The following is an 18,890-nucleotide window of genomic DNA, read 5'->3' on the forward strand; positions in this document are numbered from 1 at the left end:
ATGTGGGACCCTCCTCCGGTGGCCGGGAGCAGCCGGGGATCGAACCGGCGCCGCAGAGGTCGCCGGCAGCTTTGCAACCCAGCGCTCAACCGCTGCGCCACCGGGGAGGCCCTGTCATAACAACATTTGATAGCAGAGGTGGAGGGTTTCTTTCATTGAATATTTTAAAATCTGTTCTAAGCTAAAATATTTTTATAAAGCTTGTTTATGGTGATCTACTTTAGCATATTCATATTAAATTTCTTTTCTCATAGAAAAAGAAAATTTTGATTGAAATAAGTTAATACTGTTTTAAGACCACAGATTCCACTTACGGATCTATACCAACCAACCCTGTTCTTAGACTTAGTTTTAGGCTTTTTAAAATGAAAGTCATGGAACTTGTGTTTATTTTATTCCCCAAATGTAAAAATGATAAAATAATAATTTTCATCTTTTCCATGAAGGGGTCTTTGATATATGTTAATGAAATTTAGAGAAGTAGCTGCAAATACCTACCATGTTTCATGAAGACTGAGGCTTTTCCTTTGACTTCTAGGTACAGGAGAAGTGAATGTTGTGGAAGCAGAGAATCTCCTTGCGCCCTTCCTCCAGCAGTTTCCAAATGTATGCTTGCAATTTCAAGTGTATGTTGCAACCATAGTCAGTCAGTCAGCATTAACAGTTGACCACTCTGTTTTCTTCCTTTCTCCACAGGGCTCACTCATGTTGTTTTATCACGCCCGGATACAGCTGCTAAAAGGGAATGTGGAAGAGGTAATTAACTTAGGGGGCATTATGGGGCAGAGGGGTGTTATCTATATGGTGGAGTTGCAGCCATTTAACATAAGTAAATTCAGCTCTATGCTGAAAGAAAAAATGTAATTAAAATGTCGAAGTTTAATTTTGTGTATGCATTCTGTTACATAATAGATTATTCAATATGGTCTTCATGACACATAAACTACACGAGACAATTCAAGATAGAATATATAAAATACAAGTGGGCAATATAAGGGTTTTTTAAAAAACTTAGAGTATTGACAATGTCTGCATTACCTATGACATTAGAATCTAGTCCTACATAAGATACAAGCCCATTGTACTACATGTGCATTCCTCATCAGAGGAAATCATTCCCTAATACTCTTGGAGAAGAGTGAAGAATCTTTCATATAAATATACCCATAACTTTCTTCTATATAAGTGGGGTCAAACATGTATTTTTCTGATTTTTTTCTTTTACTTACATTTTGGATCTCTTTCTAGGTAAGTATCTCTAGAGCTCCCTCATAATTTTTATATGTATGTACTCCTTTGATTATCCATGAGTTAGATATACCATATATACTACTACGGTACTCTCTGTTAATAAGACATAGCTACTATGAACAATGCTGTTTTAAACATTATGGCTGTATTTTGTGAATGGTTGTATTTATATATAAGATAGATTCTGATAACTAGGATTTCTGGGTCAAAGATACTTTTGATAAATTCTGAAAAATTGCCCTCCTAACTTAAGATTATTCCAGTTTAAACTCTGCAAGAGAATACTTATTTTTCATGCTCTTTGCCACATCTGGGCATTATTTTTCTGTTTTATTTTTGCAAATATTATGGCCGAGAAATAACCTAATTTTTAAATAAGTATTTTCCAGTTTAAAAATTTCTTCATATGCATATTTGTCACTTTTTCTCTGATTTGCCAGTTTGTATCTTTGTCAATATTTCCATTGTCTTTTTAAGGCTTTTAAAAAATATGATAAGGCTTAATCCTTTTTAATGATGTAAGTAGTAAGAGATCCTCATGGTCTGCCCTTCACCTTTAACTTTAAGGTATGTTTTTATACTTAAGGGACTTCTGCATTTTATATCTTAACTTGGGAAGTTACTTCACTACTCCCATTTATAAAATTTCATAGTCCCCTCGTGAAGTTAAATGAAGGGGCAGAACTTAACTGTATCACGGCATGTAAGGAAAGGAACATATCATCATGTTGAATGGTTTAACAAGTGATGATTTTGTTCTTTTTGTACAAAGTGTTTTATGTATTTTTCCATTAGGTTATTATCTCCTTGTCTAATATCTGGATGATCAGCTTTATGCAATTGACTTATAGGCACAAGAGACATTTCGAAAATGCATTTCAGCTCAAGAAGAGTGGAAACAGTTTCACCATCTCTGTTACTGGGAGCTGATGTGGATTCATGTATACCAACAAAACTGGATGGAGGCGTATTACTATTCAGATCTGCTTTGCAAAGAGAGTAAATGGTCTAAGGTAAGGTGTAGTATTTTCATTAATGTCATCTGTTTAATATTAATTTGCCAGGATGATTTCAGACTTTTGGTCATAGTATGACATTAACACAGTTTTCCCAACCTGAGATCCATCAAAAGAAGATATATGCATTAAGTGTCTACTGTTTACATATAAGCATTGTCCTCAGCATTATGTGTTTTGAAAGGCATCCAGAGTTCTTTTCAACAAAGAGGCTTTACCTCTGACTTACCTTTAAAAGTTATTAGATATCAATTGTTCTGATAATTTTTTGTAGTCTTTTGATGCCCTGATGACTAAACTTTTTCATAATAATCAAAATGATTTCTGAATCATCTATGAGAAGTTGGTAGATGAGATAATGATCTCTTGTTCACCCTGTCCACTTTCTCACACATGTATGCTGTAGCCTAAACTCGTACACTAGGAAAATGGTTAAAATTAAGTGAAAAGTGTTATTATTTCTTTGATTCCTCTTAAATATTATATCTAGAAGACTTGTGGGTCCTTCCTAATTTGCAAGATAGAAGTGTCATTTATCCAGGGATATTTTATAACTAGCTGCTATTCTTTTGTTCTCAAGGCAACATATGTGTTCTTGAAAGCTGCAATTTTGAGTATGCTTCCAGAGGAGGATGTTGAATCCACTAAAGAGAATATCATAACTTTATTCAGGTAAGTACAATGCTATTTCTATACCAAAGATATCGAATGTATAAAGGAGCACAGAAATATCTCTGGAGATCAGGGCAGGGTGGAGAGTACTTGAAATCATTATTTCCAGAAAGTGGGACAGTGAGGTGGTGAGAGAAACAGAGTAGGGGGCATAAAAGGCAGTACATGGTCCCACCTGAAGTTGGTACTGGCAAATTTATAATGAGACCAGTCTGTTCTCAGTGCAGGTGCAGGGAAGATGGACACTGAGCTTCGTTCAGTGCCTGATTTTTGCCAGATGAGTGCAGCAGGTAGGCAATAGAAATGGGAGTTTAGGAAACAGGCCATAGCATGCACAAGTAAAGAAAAGGGCATTCTAAACAGGAGTGTTTACAGAGAGGGGGAATAAGGAGACTGCTGGATTGGGAGAAACTTGGAAAGCAAGTGGACCAGAATCTTAGTAGAATAGCCAAGTTAAAATGAAGGTGACGGTGTTAAAAGGGTGGTGTGCTTGAATTTGTGCTCTAAGATAGAAAAGTTGTGATGATGAAGTGCTCTAAGATATAACTGTAGAGGTGGATAGTCATAAGAGAAAGGAGGCAATGACCATTGGAAATGAGGAAGTTAAGGTATGGAGAATCCCTTCCACAGTCTTCAAACATAATAGATGGCAAAACCTTTTAAATGAAATACTATATTCTGTGACCCCATGTCTTAGCAAAGCCCTCAGACTGTTGGAACAAATTGAAGGTAGGACCAGGACCAATTTTTATCTTTTTAAAAGATCTTAAAGAAAAATGTATACTACCTGTTAGATTAACATTAGTAGAAACCATGGTATAATAAATGCCACTTCTTACTGGTGAAATGCATTTCCTCATTTCACACAACCAGCAACTGATGGAATGTTAAGATACACTGAAGTTTTAAAAATCCTGTGGGGTAAATAAAGTGTCAGCCTTTTTCCACCTTCCTGCCCAGGGCTGAGAGGCGTGGGCATGGGGCACTGCCTATGATTGTGGAAACCAGGGTGCAGGGAGCATGGGCCTGCACATGTGTAAATTCAGGCACTAGTGACTAGAGGAGAGGGATAAAGGCAGAGGTGGCAGCATGGCGAAGAGGACCACTCGGAGGTGGGACCACAAGATGAGAACGCCAGAGAGAGAGGCGAGAAAGCAGGAAGATTTGCTGGGGGCTGTGACATTTGGTTGCTGCCAGTCTCCTGGCCCCTGTCTGGCCTGCCCAGCCTTTCCTGCTGCCCATCCTGCCTGCCTGCTTGCTTGCAGGTTTGCCCTTAGATAGCCCTTGATTTTCTTGACTTTAGAATAAATTTCCTCCTTATCAATATAATTTCTGTGAAACGTGAAACCAATCTTAAGGGATAAGAAAGGTTGAGGTTTGCTGTATGATACCATCTAAGCTGTTGGGACAGGATGAAGAGTCTCCCAGAAGAACACTGGGATACTGATTTTTAGGTGATATGGTTTCATGTTCAACACAGGCTGCTGACCCCTTCCCTCAAGACCTGCCTCACATTTCACTGCCTCACATTTCTCTGCCTCAGCAGAATGCCTAGTTTAAAATCCCCAAATTGTACCCAAAATAATGATCACAGACTTATACTGGGTTACTTCTCCTGTTTCGTCTTATTTGTTTCTTTCAGTGCTATAACTGATATTTCCCTTAATTCTTTCGTGACAACCTGTTTGATCCATTTGCAAAATCACAGATAAGAAAGTGCTCCAGAAATACCATGTCTCTCCATTCCTGCTTTCATTTTTATGCATTTGTGATTTCACTACTGAAATTCCTTAGAATTTTTGAGAGGAAGTTTGTAAACCTGACTATTTCTAAAATCACCTATATATACTTGGGAATGATTTCTCGAGTTATACATTAACTGGCAGCTATCTTTTGAGCTGTATTATTCTATAGATCTTTGTCACATTTGCATGTGGTCTCAGAAAATGTGCCATTATTATACCCTCTTCCTTCTCTCTGAGGATCTACAATGTAAGTCAATACTTTGGACTCTTTTTTTGCTTATTTGTGAAAATCACCAGTTTTATATCTAAATTTCCTGGGCCATGTTTGACAGATTAAAATATTCGATGAGTTAGTTAGAAATATGTGTCCATCAGTGGTCCCTAAACTTGAGTTTGCATCAGAATCACTTGGCAGCCTCATTCAATCCAGATCACTGCATCTAGTCCTAGAGTTGCCAATTCAGTAGGTTTGGGCTAGGGTCTGAAAGTTTGCATTTAGAACAGGTTTCCAGGTGATGTTGATGTGTGGCATAAAGAATGTCTGTGTTCTACTAATCTTTCCGTGGGCCTCTTTGCAGGCAGGTAGATGGCTTGAAGCAGAGAATTGCTGGGAAATCGATCCCTACTGAGAAGTTTGCTGTGAGGAAGTCTCGTCGTTACTCTGCCTCCTTACCTGCACCTGTGAAACTCACCTTGCCTGCCCTGGTATGCCTTACTGTTTGTGTTCTAGAAAAAAAAAGACTATTCATAGCAACAGGGAGCACATCTAACTTGTGAAGTGTAGTTCACTCAAAAGCCATTGTAAGTGTGTTTGTAAGGTGAACATTTATAAAGAAATTATCAATAATTAAATGATAATAGTTATGTTTTAGACTAGTTGATATGTTCTAGGCATTATAATAAAAGTCATTCTTGAAAATACATCATTTGCTTCTTATAGGAACTCTGAGAAAGTAGTTTTTTCTTTGTAGCCCCATTTAAACAAGGGATTTCAGACAGAGGTAGATGAGTTGACTTAATTGAAGTTGAGTTGAATTATAATGCAAGCCATGGATGTAACTTTAAATTTTCTAGGATCCACATTAAAAATCAAAAGGTGGGCTATTGAAAAGTAAAAAGAAGCATAGATGTATTTTAAGCATTTTTACCTTCTATTTTGTTTATCCCAGTATATGTACAGTTTGTCATTTGAACATGTAATTGGTACAAATGCACTAATGAAATATCTCACATTCCTTTACATTGTACTGATTCCTTGAAATCTGCTATGTTTTATTCTCAGAGCACTCTTGGTTTGGACTGGCCAAGTGGCTAGTGGCTGTGGTATTCTAGCACTGCTAGAGAGATCTCCCATTCTTGGTTATGCCAGTTGGTTTAGACTTCATGAAAAGCATGACTGCAACATAAAATTTTCTTAATGAAGACTTCTTTAGGAAGCACTGAATATATGAAATTACCTTGACTCCTGGGGCCTCTCATTTAGTGTATGTAGCCAGCACAGCAACACCTTTTAGTGCAGCTCACATCTGTGGTCCTCCTTTGGGTTTTCCTGATTTGTTTTGTTTTGTATTCCAGAGTTTACTTAATTATTTCCATTTGACAGTTGTTCCCAGTTTTTATTATTGCAAACATGCTACAAGGAATATTCCTTTATATTCTCTTTTTGTAGATGGGCATGTAATTCTTTGAGAGACAGTTGTAGGAATGGAATTCCTGGTTGAAAGAATTTTCAGTTGCTGTCTACATAGCCTGTACCAATTTAAATTTCCACCAGTAATATTTCACTGTTTAATTTGTATTTCTCTACTGGCATTATTGAACATCTTTTCAGGTGTTTATTTGTTTTTTATTTTTTATTTTTTATTGAAATTACTTAGTCTGAACACCAAGATTGTGACTGCAAAAATGTTGTTTCCATCGAGTCAGGTCATCAATCATTTTCTTCTTCTTTTTTTTTAAATATTTATTTATTTATTTATACATACAAGCACTGGGTACAGTCAGAAGCACAGGAGGGTGAGAGAATTCACCAGAGCCAAAGCGGGGAGCAGAGCAGGCAGAAGGACCAAAGTACACTGCTGAGGGGAGCAGTGGGCGGCAGGAGAGGTCTGCGCGCCATGTGGGACCCTCCTCCGGTGGCCGGGGAGCAGCCGGGGATCGAACTGGCACTGTAGAGGCTGCGGGCAGCTTCGCAACCCAGCGCTCAACCGCTGCGCCACTGGGGAGGCCCTGTTTTTCATTTCTTATACAAATTGTTGTTCATGTCCTCCCTAATTTTTTGTTGGGTTGCTTATTGCTTTATCATTGACTTAGAAGAGCTTCTTATCCATTCTATGAGAAAGAAACTACAGCCCTGACGGGTGTCAGGTAGGAACTAGCCTGTACCTTGTGCCTAGGCCCAAGTATAATCTTATTTGAGAAAAATAGCTCCTGAGAAACAGCATCAGACCAGATTCTCCTGTATCTGTGATGGAACAAGACAAAAATGTGATCACTCTGTAATCATGTCTGAGCACAGATTTAAAAAAACATTCAAATCTTGCAAATCACAAAACCAGCCAACCCTGCACTGCACCCCTCTTCCCATATAAGGTGAGAGTCTGCTGCTGCTTCTCTGATTCCAGCGCTGACTCATTTCTATCAAGTGACTTGTGCTAGGAAAGATTTTCTTTTTATGTCATAGAACTTTCCTGAAAAATGTCCAGAGCATCATAACCCTTTCTCTGCTCTGGAACTGAGATATTAATGTATATATAGCTGTATCCTGCCTTGATTATTAAGGGTCTTGAGGAAGATTATTTCACTGTACTTCTTTCTCCTGATACAGAATTGACTTGAGGTAACTAAGAATTTTACCAAAATCTTATTTTTCATAAAATCTCAGATATGAACTTCTGATGAAGTAGTCCATCAATAAAAGCAAAATTAAAAAAAATCATTATCAGTTAAGAGATGTTTCATTAATTATTGCATTGAGCTTTGATGCTATTAACAACAAGCAGCTCTTAGATGTAAAATAAAAGGGATGGTGATGTGATCTTAGTTTTCAGTAACATAAAGTAAAGGTGACCTTGCCACTTCTCAAATGTATCTTTATTTACACTGCTTCCCTGGAAGAGACTTTTCAAAGAATATCTTCATCATATTTTAAAATTCATTTATTTCCAAGAAGATACTAATTATTCTGCTTATTTCATATCTTTCAAAATATGAACTGCACTACCAGGAAGACTAGAAAAATATTTTCAAGCAAGAGCACTTTTGCTTTTGGTCCAAAAAAAATTCTCATCTGTTAGCCCATTAAATGTGATTTGCAATGAGAAATCATTAGCTTACATTTTCAGGGGCTGTCATTCAGCCATATGGCCTTTAAATAAATGCATTTTTTTCTTTGTATATTGGATTGCATTAGTGGACTGTCACATATTTTTAATGGTGTAAAGGAACTTGAGCCCAGTAAAATATTTCCTATGTTCATTTACAGTGATATTCTTAGAAACATTTTATGTAAACAACTGGCTGATACTTTGAAACGTTCCCTTTACTGAAAAGTGACAACAAAATGGTACATGAATTGTTCATAGTATCAGTTAAAATATTTTATATCCATTTCTTTATTTGTATTCTGTTATCTTCAAAAGGATTGAATATAGTACTTAGTAGATATTTGTAAATGAATGAGTAAATTTTCAGCAAAAATATTTATATGTCAAATTATTTCACAGTATAAAAGACAAAAGAAATATTACAATAAAATGAGAGAAGGGGAAATTATATCACTCAACTCCCAATGAAGAAAGCTAATGAATGTGCTCTCTAAATGTTTTCTTGAGATCCCTAGCAACGGAGGGAAAACACATATATGTAGTTTGTCATCATGAAGGACACTGAATAACCTCATGTAATTGCAAATTTCTTTCTCATTAGGAAATGATGTATGTCTGGAATGGTTTTCCAATAGTGAGCAAAAGAAAAGACCTTTCTGAAAATCTGTTGGTAACTGTTGAAAAGGCTGAGGCAGCTTTACAAAATGACAGTAAGTATGAACACTAAGAGCCCGGAAATCATTACCATAACCACTCTCCTGTCCTCTGCGTGTGCACATCTGCCTGTGTTCATCTGTGCGCAGCATGAGGACAAATGAGCTTAAGCTGAGGGTGCGGGGTGACCACAATGGAGATGAAGGGAGGAACTATACGTGCTGTAACATGACATCAGTCTAAGAGAAAGAAAGTCCGCAGAAGTCTTCATGTTATGTGATTCCATTAATATTAGATATTGGGAATGGTCTAAAAGTTTAAAATATACAGAAAGTAGATCAGGGCTGCCCAGGGATGGGAGAGCTTAGTGTGTGTGATTGCTAAAAAATATGGCATTTCTTTTTTAGTGATGAAAATGACATAAGATTTACAAAATGAAATTATGTAATTATGGCAGTGGTTGCACAACTCTATAATATATTCAAGAACAGTGCATTGTATACTCTAAGTGGGTGAATTTTATGGTATGTGAATTATATCTTACTAAAGTTGTTAGCAAAAATAAAAGATGATAGGAGAAAGACAGTTCAGTAGCCTAAGGAAATTGAGCACTTTTTTTGATTTTAGTTTTTCATCACTTCCTTTACTCTCTGGTGATTTTATAGACATAGAGAATTTAAGTTGAAATCTTACCACAATCCATTACTTTTCCTCATTATTTTTGGTGTACTAGCAGCTCCTCTCCAGCTTTCTAGAAGGGCCATTTCCTGGAATCAGCTGGCGTACTTGAAGGATAGTCGTGATCTGGGCTCCGAGTCCCAGCTGTGGGCTGCATCATTCTGGCCTTGGGTTTCTTTATGATGGGAGCAGTGTTGGACCAGATGATGTCCAAAGTTTTCTTGCTCCGACATTTTCTAATGCTGCAGTCTTAATAGAGGCTTTATCTTTTGATAAACTCTGCCATAATGATAGCCTTTTCATGTTCCATACCAGCCCCCAAATCACAGGTATTATGCCAAGATAGTCCTGTAATATGTTCTAACCACAGGTGTAAAATGAAAACTTCTGTGGTGATTAACATGGTAAAGGGCATAAAAATTCAGGAATAGTCAGGGAAAATTACAGCAGCTAATTCATTTACTTAACTGGAAAAAGATGGGCACTGAAGGAGCGTTGGCTCCATCCTTAGTATACGCTTCCCGTGGGAATGAAATTCCTGAGTATGTCTCTAGGCATGAGGACCTCACCTAATCCTTTGTGTGCTTCGAGCTACAGTATGACACTGAACTGTTCGATGAGATTTCTCTTTACAATTACCTTAAAAAATTAGAGACATAAAAAAGTCACCCATGTTTTTCTGCTACTATAACACCATTAATTTAGAGTTTAATGTGTTGTATCTAGCATTATCTGTATAATCACAGCATCCCTGGACATATACTGGCCTAGTTTTTTCATTTATATCATAAATTTTTTTATTGAGGTATAATTGATGTATACTATTATATTAGATTCAGTATACAACATAATAATTCAATATTTGTATAGATTGTGAAATGATCATAATAAAGTTAATTAGCATCTGTTACCACACACTGATTTTTTTCTTATTATAGAGCTTTCAAAGTCTTAATTAGCAACTTTCAGATATGCAATACAATGTTATTAGCTATAGTCACTATGATGTACATTACAGCTCCATGATTTAATTATTTTATAGCTAGAAAATTATACCTTTTGACATCATGTACCCATTTTGCCCACCCTCTAGCCTGTCTCTGTAACCACCAACCTATTTTCTTATCTATGAGATTTTTTCTTTGTTATTGTTTTTATTTTATTTAGATTCCACCTATTAGTGAGACCATATGTTCTTTGTCTTTCTCTGACTTACTTCATTTACTAAAATGTCTTCAAGGTCCACTCATGGTGTTACAAATGGCAAGATGTCATTCTTTTTTATGACTGAATAATACTGCATTGTGCATCTATGCCAAATTTTTTTTATATGTTCATCCATTGATAGATTCTTGTTTTTTCCATATCTAGGCTACTGTAACTAATGATACAATGATTGTAGATATGTAAATATCTTTTCAAGTTAGTGTTTTTGTTTTCTTTGGATAAATAGAAGAGGAAATGCTGGATCAAGAGGTAGCTCTATTTTTAATCATAAACTTTTAAATTGATGCTAACTAGACTTTTATAATAATTTCAAAAGCTTTATAGCAGACCACAAATAATTAATCATCCCTTTCAGTATCGTTGGGCATTTAAGCTACTTTCCATATTTTTTTTTTAAGATTTTTTTTTTTCATTTATACAAGCACTGGGTACTGTCAGAAGCGCGGGAGGGTGAGAGAATTCACCAGAGCCAGGAACAGAACAGGCAGACTTGACGAAGTACACTGCTAAGGGGGAGCAGCGGGCAGGGCAGGAGAGGTCTGCTCGCCATGTGGGACCCTCACCAGCGGCCGGGGATCGAACCAGCGCTGCAGAGGTTTCAGGCAGCTTAGCAGCCCAGCGCTCAACCGCTGTGCCACTGGGGAGGCCCTACTTTCCATATTTAACATAATTCTAGCTTTAGATTTCCATTATAAGGAGAAAAAATATAAAGGAATGAAAGCCTAATCAGTGGACTTCTTACCTGCTAACAAGCTAAAAGTTTTTGGCTGTATAGCTGTAGAATCAAATCGAACAGACCCTTTCACATGTCCCTAATTAGTCACCTTGCAGATAAAAACCAGAGGTCTTAGGAAGATCACATGATGGAATATTCTACTGTACTATTGCAAAACAGTTACATACAAAGCTCATCTGTGGATGGAGGTGATTATATAGACAATTTGCTCTGTGGACTTTTAGCACTTTCTTTGTGTTTATTGTAGAGGTTCCATCACTAACATATTTTTACATTGATTCTGTTAGTACAGTTATGACAAACTTCTTTACTTTTTTTTTTTCACAATTATCTTTTTAATTTTTTTAATAAAAATTAAATATTTTATTTTTTTCCCAAATTTTTTGCTTTTATTTTTTCTTTGCTGTTTTTGCTTTATCTTTTTAATTTTTAATTGTGATAAAATGCTTGCATATAAAACTTGCCACATTAACCATTTTTAACTGTGCAGTTCAGGAAGTATTAAGTGTATTAACATGGATACATAATCTGTGTTTAGAACTTTTTCATACTCATAAAAAAATAACCCCCATTTCTTCTATCTCTGGTGACCATCATTCTATTTCTAGTCTAGGCATCTAATATAAGTAAAATTATACATTATTTGTCTGCTTGTGACTAGTTTACACTTAGCATAATATCCTCAAGGTTCATCTATGTTGTAGCACGTACAAAATTTCCTCCTCTTTTTTTCACTAAAGGCCGAATAACACTCCACTGTATTATGTACCACATTTTGTTTAGCCATTCATCTGTTGATATTGTATCTATTGATGTATCTAATGTTACTGATACTATTGATATTGTATTTGGGGAGTTTCTACTTTTTGGTTATTGTGAATAATACTATGAATATGGATATGCAGATATTGTTTGAGATCCTGCTTAAGTTTTTTTTTTTTAAAGCTACATGCCCAAAAGTGGAATTACTGGATTATATGGCATTACTATTTTTAGTTTTTTGAGAAATTATACTGTTTTCTTTACAGTGACTGCACCATTTTATTTTCCCAGTGATAGTGCACAAGGGTTCCAGTTTTTCCACACTCCTGCCAATACTTGTAGTTTTCTGTTGTTTTTTTTTTTTATATAGTAGCCATTGTAATGAGTACAAGGTAAACTTTACTATTCTTATTGTAAAATAATTTCAAAAAGGAAAAATATTTCCTTTTAAGTATAAAGAGCACAAAGTCACATCATCTTGAAACTTAAAACTACTTGAAAGTTCATATGAAAATGAGACTTCACAAAACACTTCTATAAAATTCATTTGGGCTTTGAACGAATTTACTAGTATTCATTTGTTTTCAACTCAATTTGGTCATTTTTCATTGAGTTGCTTATTTGAACACTCATATTTTCCATATTAGGTACAGAATTCTGACAGGTAAAGAAAGCATTGTTCCTATTCTTGATTATCTGTAATTACAACCCACATATCCACAAACTAAATGGAATAATGAAGATGTTTTCAAACAATGGATTTGCAAAAACTGGTAGTTAAAGGCAAATCTCTCTCTTTTTTAAAGCAAAACATTTAATAGGGTATTTTTCCTCCAGGAAAATAGGCCATTTTCCCCCTCTGTTTTCTATCGAAGATAAGAGTTTCGGTTTAATAGAATTTTGAATGTCCATCCTCTGTAGTACAGATCGATAGGTACCACCAGAGAGGGGTGTGGTAGCCTATATCAGAACATCTTGACATTTTCAAGAACCATTGGGTTTTTCTATCTGAGCACGCTTTCCATTCCCTACCCCTAAGTTTATTTTGTCCCTCCACTGGTTGTGAGGAAATTTAAAGTAGTAATGTATGCATCAGGCTGTGTATATAAAATGCAAAAGAAGTTTACAGAACCAGGCTGCTCTCTCCAGCTAGTCCTTTCCTTATAGTGACATATTGAGATGATATACTGTATAGAGATATTTAAACATGCTAGGAGGACATGAAACAGACAGACACACCATATTTTGTACAGTTCTGTCTTTGTATGTTTCCTCCAAGATAAAAAAAAAAAGGCTTCTTTTCTGAAGATCACCTTTGCCAGATGTTGTACAAGAAATTTATGATTATCTCTTCCAGGTTCATTGTTTTGTGTAGTAAAATTACCCAGGCCGCCTCCCTCTGGCTGTTATAATCCTGTAGTAATTTAGCTCCTATCCTTCACAATCGGAAAATTCCAAAACTGTTTAAAGGAATGAAGTTGTAAACCTGAGGGGACTAAGCCCCTTTCTCCCCACCCCTCAATTTAGGAATTGGATCTGTTTTTGCTTCTCTTAACTTTGCCAAGTGTCTCTCAGGTAAAATAGAAGATATAATTGATGTTCTCTCTGACAATGCCATATTTATGAAAGGCTGGTCATTGATAAAGGGTAGAATTCTGATTAGAGATATGAAAACACTTGGTAATAAGCCTGGGGTCATTGTTGGTGTTAATCCCAGCAGCTGGGATTGCATTTGAAATCTAGCTAAATTACACATGTAGCCAGAAGTTACTACTGCAGTTCTATTAGAACTATTTGTTGTATTTTATTTGCTCAGTGAAATTATATGGCAAACATCAGAGTTACATAAAAGGGAAGTGTCACTTACATAAGGCTTTCACTTTCTAAATCTATTTCCCAATTTTTCCTTTGGTGCATTTCAACTAGCTTCTAAAAAGTTCTATGTAGATATTTTTATAGTTTGGGCTTCAAACTTTCTTCCACCCCGCCTACCCTCCATTACATTATTAACTTCAGCGGATCTTTTGTGATGAAAATCTACTTTGGCAGCACTGTTGCGTAATGCTCTTGGAATGTAAAATGGAAGCTGTGTTGAAATATTCATCCATGAACTCACTGCTGAGGTCGAGGATTATGACACAGCATTCATATTTTCAAGGAAAATAATCATCTGACAGATAAGTGCTCTGTCAGCTGAGGAAAGAATGGTTTTGCTTTCTAAGGTTTTTGAGGAATGTGGTTATTTTTAATTCATTTTCCACATCTTTAACTCATGATCTAAATAAAAGTCAAGTGTAGCTTTACTGGTACTTTAACTTTCCTTGGACTTTTGTCTGTCCTCAGCAAAATCATTTACTGAGCACCAGAATGGTGTGGTAACATAATGGTTATAAAATGCTCCACAGTGCAATAGAATGCATAAAGACCATACTAAAATCTCCCATCCATTCTGGACCCTAAGACCTTTTGTTCTAAGCCTGAAAAGATTCTGCATCCTGAATGTGTGTTTCAGTGAACAATCCCGATGGATAGATTTTTTTTTTTTTTTTTGGTAGAAAAGTGGTCCTTAAGCAATAGGAAAGGTAATGTGGTATTGATATCTGTTAGTTTCTTGGTGAATAATCTACCAGAGATTTAAAGTGAGAGATGAATGTTGGCTGTTTTCAGCACATAGAAGCAAAGTGAACCCCCTTCTAGTTAGCTAGGTAGCATCGTTAACTTTCCATAGGCAACCAATTTACCAACTAAAACAACAGCATGTGTTAATGGTGTTTTCTGAGGTTTGTACTGAAAGCAGGAGGATTTCAATGTGAGGGACTCCCAGGGCCTCATTAATTTGGTTTTCTTCTCTTCCCCACCTGTGTTGTCACAGCCTGATATGTATAAATTATCAGTCTATCTCACAGTGTCTTCTGAGTTGTGTATAACTTGCAAACCCCCCAAATTCAAAAACAGGAGATGTGGAGTAGCTACCTTTGTCGGATAGCTATCACACATACTATGGTTCCTTCTGTTTAATATTCTACAGCCTTGGGCAGTAGAAGGCAAGAAGTCATTTTCAAAAAGGAAAAAGTGGTGAAAGAAAATTCTTTACATTAGCCCCAAGCAGGTAGAAGTTTGTGGGGATTTAGGTACCTTGCATATACTTCAGAACCATTTTGTCTAATTTTATGAGATAATTTTCCCCCTAAAAGAACGTAACCTGGGAGGATTGATTAGTTGTAAACATAATGATCTGGAGAGGGCATTCTACTTCCTGAATTTTTAATGGGTAGAGGGCCATCTGCTTCTCCATATGGAAGTGTTATCCTCTGCTGCATGAAGCCAACACAGTGAGAAGCCAGAACCATAGGAGGGGGCAGCCTTCTTGCTCCTGATGGCTTTCCCTTTTATAGAATTAATAAAGCTCTTCCTTTAGAGTTCAGGTTTCCCTGCTGTTATATCTCACATCACAGACTCAGCATAGGCAGGCACACCTGAAAAGTTTTATAAGTGGATAGAGCGAACTCCTTACTAAAATGGTGTATTAATGTACGAAAGTCAGTATTCTTTTCATTTAAAATATTTTCATTGTATTTTATTTAGTGAAGCATAACAAATCCCAAAAACATTTTCCTTAATTTTAAATGATTCTTCTGAAACCTAATCACTTTTAGTTTTTTCTCTTAATTAGGAATTTTACAAGTATTTTTCTTTTGGTGTGTGATCTTTGTTTCTTTCATTTTAAGACCTCAATGACTACTCTGTAGATGACGAATGCCTGGTGAAGCTGCTGAAAGGATGCTGTCTGAAGAACTTACAACGGCCTCTGCAAGCAGAATTGTGTTTCAATCATGTTATCCAAAGGTGAAAACAACAGTGAATTCAACATTATGGTTTTTAGGGAGTTACTCTAAGAAAGTAATGCTTTTATCTCCCGCTGCAAACCTTTTAATTGGTGTTACCAAAAAGAGAATCCAGGATGTTCTCTTTATTCTTTGAGGAGAAAATTATAATCTAAGTGGAACATGGTTTTATGTATTTCCACTTGGTGTTTAAAGGCGACTCAGATACTAATTTCATCGTTCAATTAACAGTGTGTATCTAGACTCGGTAGTTGTTCTGCTGAAACAAACACTGTGTATCTAGACTTATGGTGATGTCTTTGTTTTGACTGACACATTTGCCCATTCATTTATTCCACAGATATTTGAGCTCCTACTCTGAGCCAGAGACTGTGCTGGGCCTTAGAGATTCAAAGTAGTGATCCTTTGTCAGATGAAAGGCGCTTCATGTACTCTGTAACTGCTTCCCTCTCGGCAAAGGGCATTTCTTCTGAACGTAAATGAGTGGTGTTCTTGATTGTTTTTACAAAGCAGGAATGATGCTGTCCTCTCTTTTGCTAAACAGAACAGTCAAGATTCTGATTTCTGACCTCTTTTCTGACATTGCAAATTCAGATATCTGCGGGATCCAGACAAGTAGCCTTACTGAGTGGTGGCAGGACTAGGGATTGGTGGACACTGTAGGTTTGGGAGAAGCATGTTCTCTCTAAAGAGCAGCCACTCCTTAGCTCTAAGTGATGATTGCTTTCTAGGATGTCACTTAGTTACAAAAATCCTTACAATTTTGCATGAAAAAACTGGAATATTGATTTTATATTAAAAAAATCTCCTGATTTTCAAATATTGGGTCAAATAGTTTGAAAACATTGAAGCAGAATAGGGTGCAGGCACAGACTGTCAGTTGACACTCTCTGTTCCATATCATGAGCCTTTCTACTCATGGCCCCTGATCCCCTTCTTTCTGATAAATGATGAGAATGTAGGAGGACTGTTGTCCTTATAAGAAGAGGAAAGAGATTATGTCTATTTCCCAAATAGTAATTTACCGTCTTTAGAAAACATGTTAAAGAAATACCCATTGAATTCTATTTCATCAGTGTTCTTATGAGGATCAGAGGATGACCCATTTGTGCTATTTGTTGGGTTTGTTGTATTTCACGGTGAATCGTTTGTTTCTGTGCTTTATTTTGGATGATCATTTCACCTTCAGTGGGGTTTATCTTGAGACACATATGAGGCTCGGATTGCCCAAGAGTCTTTCTCTCAAGTGATTTTGCTTTTATTTCTGCCTGGTGACCCAAAGGCTTTTCTAATCCATGCCCACTTTCACATTAGTTTCATTGCTTAGAGGCTCCTAGATCATTTGGGTGATGTAAATTTGAATTGCAAGTTCTTGTGAAATCAGAATTATTCCTTATGAGTTTCCAAAGAAAAGAGTTTTTTTTTTCCTGACTGCCCTGTCTTCCTTCTATGCCTGTAAGTGGGTTTTTCTAATTTGCCCTTCAAGGGGCTTTCTAGAGAGCTTAGCTTTCTAGAGAGGTTTCAGGTCCCTGGTTTGCGTGGCTGTGTGGCCCCAGGCCTTAGCTCCTGCACTGACACTGAGACACAGAGTTCTGGGCAGTTTGGATTGAAGAAGAGCCCATCACTATTTTGGCATCATCCTGCACACAGCAGGTTGTTTTTGGGTTTTGTTTGTTTCCATTCTAGCTCTGATTTTGGACTTGACATTATTTCTTATGTTCTTGTGTACTGAGCTATGCATTTGAAATATATCATCTATATTGTATTTTTTTCAGTGCTTCTAGTTGCTTTGTGGCCAGAGTTTTCATAATATTGGTAAAAACAGAAATGGTCACTATTTATCTTGATTTTTTAAAAAAGATTTATTTATTTATGCATACAAGAGCTGGGGTACAAGTCAGAGATGTGGGGGGAGAGGGTGAGAGTATCCGTCAGAGACAGAGCGGGGAGCAGAACAGGTAGACTGACTGAAACTTACTGCTGAGGGGAGCAGTGGGCGAGACAGGAGAGGTCTGCTGTGCCATGTGGGTAGCTCCCTGGCTGACCGGGGATTGAACTTGTGTTGCAGAGGCTGTGGATTGCTTCATAGTGCAGTGCTTAACCCCTTGCGCCACCAGGGAGGCCCTTGATCTTTTTTTTTTTTAAAGATTTATTTATTTATTTATACAAGCACTGGGTATAGTCAGAAGCACGGGAGGGTGAGAGGATTCACCAGAGCGGGGAGCAGAGCAGGCAGCCTGACAAAGTACACTGCTGAGGGGAGCAGCGGGCGGCAGGAGAGGTCTGCGCACCATTTGAGACCTTCGCCTGGTGGCCCGGGATCAAACCGGTGCTGCAGAGGCTGCGGGCAGCTTCATAACCCAGTGCTCAACCGCTGCGCCACCGTGGAGGCCCCCTTGATCTTTTTTTAAAGCATTGTAAGACTTAATGATATGAACCTCAGTTAAAAAAAATTTTTTCTTTTTTTCTAAGTAGTCATTTCCTGAACACATTCATATTCATAGAGTGGCCCTATCCTCTCCAGGTTTCATCTTGGAAGATTTCCATGCTCTCATTTACCTAGGGGACAGCAAACTATCCTCAGTGCTAGATTCAGATTAAGGAATAAATAAAGGATTGCTATATTAAAATATACTATTTATTACCATAACTCATTAGATTCTTTGACTACATAATGACATTTTCTCTCTTAAGGGGCTTAGTGCTACATCCATCTGTTTTCTGATGGGTGTTATGTTTCTTCTGCCTTATGGACTTCATTGTTTTTCATTCACTCTTTTAGTGAAAAGCTACTGAAGTATGACCACTACCTAGTGCCATTTACCCTGTTTGAGTTGGCGTGTTTGTACAAAAGCCAAGGGGAAATCGACAAGGCCACAAAGGTCCTGGAGACTGCAAGGTAAGTGACGATGGAAGCTTTTCCTGGATGCTGTGGAATCAGGGATGTCAAGACCATTTTAACAACGGGCAGCAATATA

The 18,890-nt window shown here is 37.0% G+C and overlaps 1 protein-coding gene across 2 annotated transcripts in view; it reads left to right on the top strand.

Moving 5' to 3' along the window:
* Positions 1–18,890, top strand: part of TTC39B (tetratricopeptide repeat domain 39B) — a 113,489-nt gene that overhangs the window by 87,581 nt on the left and 7,018 nt on the right. For both annotated transcript variants that reach the window (XM_037491894.2, XM_037491893.2), the window contains exons 12-19: positions 539–606; positions 697–756; positions 2,103–2,264; positions 2,848–2,939; positions 5,263–5,389; positions 8,612–8,720; positions 15,796–15,913; positions 18,695–18,811. In XM_037491894.2, coding sequence (XP_037347791.1) covers positions 539–606; positions 697–756; positions 2,103–2,264; positions 2,848–2,939; positions 5,263–5,389; positions 8,612–8,720; positions 15,796–15,913; positions 18,695–18,811 — 853 coding nt within the window. The remainder of the gene's footprint in view (positions 1–538; positions 607–696; positions 757–2,102; positions 2,265–2,847; positions 2,940–5,262; positions 5,390–8,611; positions 8,721–15,795; positions 15,914–18,694; positions 18,812–18,890) is intronic.

Source organism: Talpa occidentalis, unplaced genomic scaffold (assembly GCF_014898055.3).
Source record: "Talpa occidentalis isolate TD23 unplaced genomic scaffold, MPIMG_talOcc4v2.1 talOcc4.7, whole genome shotgun sequence".
In the NCBI taxonomy this organism is placed as follows: domain Eukaryota; kingdom Metazoa; phylum Chordata; class Mammalia; order Eulipotyphla; family Talpidae; genus Talpa; species Talpa occidentalis.